Here is an 8,508-nt window from a genome sequence, read left to right as displayed (position 1 = left end):
ACACGATGTGCACTTTCACACGAGAGCGGCAACAGACTTTTTGAGCACAGTATCCACGACTTGCTGTTAATTTGGAAAATATAATAATTTAACGAACTACGCTTATAAATTTCTTAATTAAAATTTCTTTTGCTGAATGTAAAGTTACATTTGGCGTTATTTCATTTTTCATCTTCTACACAAAATAGTTGTTTCCGCCTTCGATCTGTAACCTCTGTAACCTTCCTATTTTTTTTAATTTCAAAAGCTGTTTCGTTATCTGTCCCATAATTTAATGAAAAACTGCTGGCATATGAATAACGTTACAATCCAGTTATCAATTTCTAGCAGCTTTTCTATAAATTAAAAAAACAACAACCCATTTTACTAGGAATAAACTATCCCTTTGGCCATGCTTTGAACGCCTTCAAATCACAATTCAATTTCATTGACAGGAGGAAAGCGTATGCGTAGAAAACATATATCGTTAGCAAAAAGACGACCGAGTGGCCACATTCAAAGACGGTATGCACAAGAATATTTATGTGCAAGATAAGATATTGATCTGACAACTGAGGTGGACTTTGGCGTTTGTGATTAAGTTATTGTTGTCGATTTGAAAGATAATTTGATAACCATTTTAATTAATTACCAAAAATGTGGTACATTGTATACCTTAAATTTAACAAGGACATCTTTGTGCTCAACCCTATCGAAAGCCTCCAATATATCATACACGAGGCATGCAGGGTTCTTATCTTATTAAGCTATAAACAGGAGACACGGAGGGCCTTATCGCTGCTCACCTGGACTGTATACCTAGCAAAGATATTTATGGTTATTGTTTGGGATCTCAATCGTTTCAAAGTTATGGCTCAGGAATTAAGTCCCTAGGGGTGGGGCCGGACATCTGTGTCAATCCTAATATCATAACTGTGTTTCTGTATTGATGCCATGCAATGGTAGATATGCATGGTTATGTAGTGGTGATCTCAGTCGTTTCAAAGTTCTGGCTTAGGAATAAAATTCAAAGGAGTTGATACCAGACCATTGCATACTGTCCCTTGTGGTAGCAACATACTTACGAAGAGACAATGATCATGCTACTGTCCCCTCTCGCATCCTCTATAGCCATGGGTTACGCTCACTTTCGCTCTCTACAACCCTGAAATTTGTCATCGCAAAATTGAAGGCACCGAGATAGCTGTTTGATTGGTCTCAGGTAACAAAACAAAAAAGACCAATCGCTAGGCTGATCATACATGTCCTTTGAAGATTACAAAGGAGAGAAACCCGACTTCAAAGCCAGTCAAATTTTACCGCTACGTGGCCGCGAGATTCGTTTGATGTATATCAAGGGATCAAAGTAGTCTCCTTGTCTCGTCAACAAGGTGGCGCACAACGAGCCTTCAGTTTTGCTCTGACATATTCTAGGGGTGTAGAAAGCGAAAGTGAACGTAACCCCTGGATATCGAGGATGCCCCTCTGGTAGCTATAATTATATATATATAAACTATAGGGGAGACAATGATAGTTCTACTGTCCCCTTTAGTAGCTATATACTATAGAGGAGACAAGGATCGTGCTAGTGTGACACGTGGTAGATATATACTATAAAGGAGACAAGGATCGTACTACATTCCCCTGTGGTGGCTATATACTATAGAGGGGACAATGACCGTGCTACAGTCCCCTGTGGTACCTATATACTATAGAGGAGACAAGGATCGTGCTACTATCCCCTGTTGTAGCTACATACTAGTTCGCTATATGTAGTCCCCTAAGGTAACTATAATTTGAAGGGGAGGAAAAGATCTCCTTAGTCCCCTATGCTACTATACAGTTTATAAAACTATCTTCATCAATAAATATACCTCTTTTTTTTTTCTTTTTTTTTATACATTTGGGAGATAGTCGTTAGAACAGTGACCTGAGCAGAAATCAGTACTGGTACCGATAACTACAGGGATTAGTAGCGGTACTCCGGAGGTATTTACAGATCGATTTTATATTTTATCAAATGGTACGTTTTTCCTATATAGGGTTACTGTTTTAGTTTAAAACACAGAAGTGCCTAACTATGCGCTTATATGTAATCAAAGCTCCCCTATACTCCTGATTGGCCTGTAACTTAGCTTTTAAAGTGAAACGATTAAACTTTCATCTTAATGTGCGATTTCACGGTCATGTCCGATCGGAGATTCGTCAGTTGTATTCTGATATCATATTAGAGGTACATACTTTAAGTGATTAAGTGATTGGATGAGTAAATTAATGAGCGAGTTTTATATTTTGGATCCAATATATCACTGTAAATATATATTTGAAAGTGTTATCTATTCCTTACTGTACTTTTCCAACTTGACAATTTGGTGGCAGCAGTTGGATTACCAACGTCAGTTGTTCGGGAATAGCATACTGATTGAATATGATTGCTGGGAATATAGGTGTGCTGAGAAACATATTACCATAATGGTAATATGAACCGCGGTTCATTTCACCATGGCCTTCATATTACCATACTACACCGGCCTAGGGACCATTATGGTAATATGAACCGCGGTTCATTTCACCATGCTTCACAATACCATGCTACACCGGGATATACCAAGGCCTTAACAATGGTAGCTGTTGTTCCCTGCTTAACGTTCAGCATTTAAGGGAATGGCAACAACTGGTTCACCCGTTTTCAGTATAATGTGACCGGGCGGAATGCTGTGCTGGGTGCCTTCGGCATGGTATTTCAGTAAGATAGCACTATAAAGTCGGCATCAGATCCACGCTATCAAAAGGAGGCAAGCACACCAAAATCCTCTGTTTCCTGCATACACACACTCAAGCACGCATACACTAAACACATGAAGTCCTTAAGTGACCCCATAATATGTACTATGTGTGTTTTGACAGACGAGGCTAGGTAACCTGTGCAGACCTTTTATTTGCCGACCCAATGATTTCTGTTGTTTTTATCAGTCATTAAAACCTCTGTCATTTACATTGGAATGTTTTTGGTATCAGTCAACCATACCGAGACTGTTGCCAGTCAGTTTTGTACCCCTTATTATAAACATGTAATTAACTTGTTGTGCACAAGTGATATTGAATGCAAGTCAAAATTATTCATTTCCACATATTTGTAGACATCCACCAAGTCAAGCTACAGGCCAAACGTACGACTCTTCCGTAAGAAACTCACGGTTCTTTAAGGGAAGTAAGTTAAAGTTTGCAACATAACATTGAAAAAGAGACCATGGAAAATTGTCTGAGCCAACATGATAACCTTACATCCCAGCAAGCTACAGGCCACATATCATGACATTGGGAATTATAGGTATTCATTTGAACACATTTAAAAAAAATGTAAAGCAAGCAGGATATATACACATCAAGTTAGCCTTGGGACTTTGAATGAAGGTCATTCATTTGAACAAATGATAGCATTTCGAGGAAGCAAGATACAAGCCAAGATAGCATGACCGATTGTTACCATAGTAGAAGTAATGTCTAAATATAGGTCAAGGTTATTTATTTGAACAAATAGTATAGTGAAAGTCGGTCAAGGTTATTATGTTGCAAAAACAGACTTTAGGACAAATGTAACAGGACGAGGAATAGTGATAAAGATAGTGCCATCGCCGAGGCTCGAACCCGCGACCCTTGGCTCTCCAGCCCGATGCTCTACCGCTGAGCTAAAGGGAAATTCCCTACAGCCGACGCTTGGAAGGCAACTTAATTAATCCACATCTTTGACACTATTCCCCCCTTTTTTCAAACTTCAACCTGGGTTATTTGACTGCCCGCCAAGGGTTCTCCTACCTTGAACGGGAGGGTCAACAGCACCAATTTGTAATAGGACGAGGAATAGTGATACAGATAGTCCCATCGCTGGGGCTCGAACCCGCGACCCTTGGCTCTCCAGCCCGATGCTCTACAGCTGAGCTAAAGGGAAACTCCCTATAGCTGACGCTTGTAAGGCAACCTAATTAATCCACATCTTTTACACAAGTATCATCACTATAAGCTTAATGGACCATCTGAAGTCATTTCAAGTTTTGAACATATTTGATACCTATGATCATGAAATGGTATTAATTTATTTGCTACTTACTTGATTGACAGCCCTTCACTCCAGCCAGTTAAAAACCAAATATCTAATTAATATACTAGACTTTATGAATCTGTAGAAGTCATTTGAAGATAAGTAATAACATCCTGTAGCCAACACTGAAATGAATATTAAAACATCAAGCTGCAATTCTTCCGAGGACGTGCACATACATTTGTCATCCTTTAAATTCCAATGTTAACAGTATTTAATTTCAACAATCGTGGTCATTTGTCCTGTAGGACATGAAATAGGAATCCAAATTAACTTCACATTCTGTAAAAGTTTTAATACATTTCGGAATAACTGGTAGAACAGAGACTCATATCCCACAGTAATCTGATCCCCTTCTACCGTTTTTATTACTCATTTTTTACACATGTGTAGTAAGAAGCTGCAAGTTATAGGAATGTTAAATATAAGATTAGCCTGCAACAGCAAGTGTAATCTACCATCAGTTAAACAGTGCGCAAAATACACCCGTATAGCGGCTTGACCAAGTGTAGACTACATTCAGTATAGTCATGTACGACAGCTCATCACCTTCGGGCAAGTCGACCTGCTCACCGAGCATACAGATATCGAGAAGTCGGCTCGGCCAGTTTACAAGTGCATTTTCACAACACATGCCCCCTGGGCTTATTTCTCTTAAAATATATATGAAGTACAAAAAACAAAAAACTTCTTCGGTCTTGTTAATCAAATATTATTGTAATATCTCTGTTATACAAATACTAGGTAAAACAGTATCATTGATTGAATATCACTGGAAACTTAAATAATGACATACTTCACTGACAGACATTCCATAACCAAAACAAATTCTTTTCTTTTACAGTTGCATACTAAAAATTAAATGCAAAACATTGGTAAAACTAGTGAATTCAACAAGAACTTAACTTATGTAAGCTGTATGGAGGAAAATACAAAAGCTTAAACTTATGAATAGAAAAACAGAATGTGAATCGATAGAGAAAAAACATATTTCACAGAAAAATATATTAATTTGAACATAATAATGAAAATATGCAAATTCAATTATTGTCATCAGGCTGTCAGTAGAACCTATACAAAATCAAAAGGATGGGGAAATCAGAAAGCAGTGAGGCACATATCGATGGAGTGAGAACTGATTCAGGTATTTTTGAAACCAAAATCAATATAAAATTAAGATGTAATGCCATGCCATTTGTATGTCGTACAATGAAACTTCAATTGGCTTTTATTTGTAATTTAAGAAGAAACAACCCTATTAACCGATTATTAAAACAAACAATTCTAATTTAAACCCTTCACACATCTGTGGGTTAAGGTTTATATATATATATCACTAATTCACTGCAATATAATTTCCTATCATAATTGACAATGAATTTAAAAGAAAATCAAGAAAAATAATTAAATGAAGAAACTGTTGTATATTTCATCACATTTTAAACTAATGATAGAAATTAACAGAACCAAAATAATATGGTATGATTCAAAATAAAACAACTTCTACACAAATTCAAATTTGTTGACATGGATTTGATAAAATCACATACTAATTTTATATATGACAGACTCACATGCATAAGGATATAAGGTCATTCAATTTCATATAAGCATGTATGCAAATAAAAATGGAACAATGAACATGAATATATAGTTAATGATAATCTACACCAAAAACTTTAGTTTTTAGGAAACTAAACATGCTTTGCAACAGAAAAAGGTAGTATTTTTGCCACTTGTTATAGGGAGAATATATGACGAGCAATATTTTAGAGATTTTGAAGTGCCTCCTACATAGACACATACCTTACAGGTATTTCCGAGAACACTTTTTCCTTGTGGATGAGCAGAGCCATGAATACCATTATACTGGAATAACTGAGTTGATCTAAATGAATTATATAAAGATACAAAACAATGCTGTAGTGAATTTCAGAGACAATTGAACAGTTTGATGAGAAATTCATCTGGACACAAGTATAAAACTAGCTGACTCAGATTATTATGTGAGAGTTTGGTTGAGGAATCGTAAATGTAATATGTAATATTCGGAACATGATTTTAATTAAATATATTTAAACAACACATTCGCTCGCAAGATTTTACAGACTTTGTCTATGCCAGACATGATCTCCCACATCCAAATTGTGTCAGTTATTGCTTGTTTGTCTCTCTCACGGTCTCTCTCTCTCTCTCCGTCTCTCTCCCTCTCTTTCTGTCTGTCTCTCTGACTCTCACACAATCACACTTAATCTTCTGTCACAGCCTATTCCTTTTTCACTTTGGTATTTATTTTCCACGCTCCTATGATGTATCGCACACGTATTAGCAGCAGATCTTTGCCCATTTGTAGCCAGCTCCAGAACGGAACCATTTTTGACCCTGTAAAATAAATATTTTTTTATATTGGAAGTCATCTTTTGATTTTCTCAATTATCTTTTTGACTTAAATTCTTTACTTTTAAGTCTAAAATATCCAAGACTATTTGAATAATTAAATGTAATCCAATTTGTAAGATCAATTTTCGACACATTCTCATACTCTATATTTTAAATTACTATGTTTAAAAGTGCAAAATATAAGGAGAAACTGTTTTCAGGTCCTTATATAACTAGCATATTCTACATTGGTTCTATAGTTACAATTATTTTGAAAGTTTAAACAATATAATTTGCAACATCGATATTGAATGAATAATGCTATATATAAGCTTGTAAAGGTCCTTAAAGAAATTAAAAAAAACAATATTCAAGGGTATGTATTATTTCATGTTAAAATGTTTCCCAAAAAATAATGTAAATCTTTAAAAATGTCTTCCTTCATTTTTACATGTTAATACAATGGATTGATGTATAAATCTTATATATACATATTTATGTAACACAGTACTGTATACGGAAAATTTTCGCTGTAGTTTAGCTTTCGCCCAATGAGGACGCATTTATCATAAAAGCGGATATTTGTACATAACATACACTAAGAGGTAATTTCATGTCAATGGCGAAATTAACACTAGCCGAACATGAATTTTATCGGCAAAGAGCGAATATTTGACTGGCCAAATGTTTCCCCGTATACAGTATATATATTATGATTATATATATTGTCTGTCTTTGCATCCTTACATACAGCCAAACCCCCTCCAACAGCTATTGGTCCATATTGGACAAATTATCACTTACCCTCTATCTCCTGCCATGTAATGGCTACTTCAGCTAATCTCATGTTGAAGCACTGAGCCAGATACAGCATTTCTACATCAAAGGCCCTGCAATATATTATAAATACTGTTTCAAGAAAAATTCATCTCAAACAACGTTAGTCATGAATTTCTATAAACAATCAACACTGCACATCAAACACTCTACAATTAAACTTATATATATCCAAAGAATACCTTGCAGTATAGTATCAAATACACAGTTAACAGATCCATGCTAGCTTTAACAAATCTTAAAACTGTGAAACTTCCCCATCATTACAATGTATACTGGGATTTTTTTGCTGTAGTTTAATTTTTGCCACAGTTATGAAGGCGAATTTATCATTACAGCGAATATTAGCAAACGCCATACCATGAAAAGTAATTAAATGTGATGGGCAAAATTAACGCTGGGCGAATAATGATTATTCTGGGGAAGGGCAAAAGTTTGACTGGCCAAAGTTTCCTGCTTTACAGTATAACATATACCAAGGACTCAGCGAAAAAAGAAAGGAAAACTTTTTTTCTCTCAGTTGAGATAATTATTGGTATATCATTTTTGTTGAAATGTATTCAACTTGCAATTGGTATGAATCTATGCATTTGTAGTGTTGGTTTACTAATTGTCATAATTCAGGAAAATATACCATACTGAATTGAGATATTTGATGTTAAAGCAGGGCAGGTTGAGTTTCCTAGTAATTAAAGTCACATGCTAAGTACTGTGTAGATTAACTATCGTACACATGACAATCACAAAACGTTATGGTATTTTCGATAATTATCATAGTATCATGGTATTAACCTAGAAGTTTAGCACCTGTCAAGACAAAAAACAGGGAAAACTAAACCATGAGCGATGCGCCAATAAATCGGCTGGCCGGCCATTCACAACTTTCACACCTATGCTGCTAATTGGCCTGGCCAGTCATTTAAGTGGCTGCCTGTGGTTTTAGACCTCTCCGTGACCAAGGTCAGTGAGAATCCATGTAGGTACAGGTATTGTTTATTCACTAAGATTGACCAAACTTTGCTTCTTTTAGTGAGACCAATTGAAATTTGTGAGAAATGTGTCTCACACAGTGAGGATTTTTTCTGAAGAAAATTTTGCGAGTCTCACGCTCAAATCGTTAGCTATGACATGTATGATGAGAAACTGACTACACTTATATACAGGAGTGTAAACAGGCAATTTACAGTGGCGGATCCAGAGACCTATCTTTGGGG

The 8,508-nt window shown here is 35.9% G+C and overlaps 1 protein-coding gene across 1 annotated transcript in view; it reads right to left on the bottom strand.

Annotated features, from left to right (window-relative positions):
- Positions 1-4,388: 4,388 nt before the first annotated feature.
- The window catches only part of LOC110454819 (dolichyl-phosphate beta-glucosyltransferase-like), a 13,466-nt gene continuing 9,346 nt past the window's right edge, over positions 4,389-8,508 (bottom strand). The window contains exons 8-9 of the mRNA XM_021504538.1: positions 7,262-7,347; positions 4,389-6,460 (exon numbers count right to left, since the gene is read on the bottom strand). Coding sequence (XP_021360213.1) covers positions 6,345-6,460; positions 7,262-7,347 — 202 coding nt within the window. The 3' untranslated portion in view covers positions 4,389-6,344. The remainder of the gene's footprint in view (positions 6,461-7,261; positions 7,348-8,508) is intronic.

This window comes from Mizuhopecten yessoensis, unplaced genomic scaffold, assembly GCF_002113885.1.
Source record: "Mizuhopecten yessoensis strain PY_sf001 unplaced genomic scaffold, ASM211388v2 scaffold8071, whole genome shotgun sequence".
NCBI lineage: Eukaryota > Metazoa > Mollusca > Bivalvia > Pectinida > Pectinidae > Mizuhopecten > Mizuhopecten yessoensis.
This window is presented reverse-complemented; position numbering and strand designations above follow the sequence as displayed.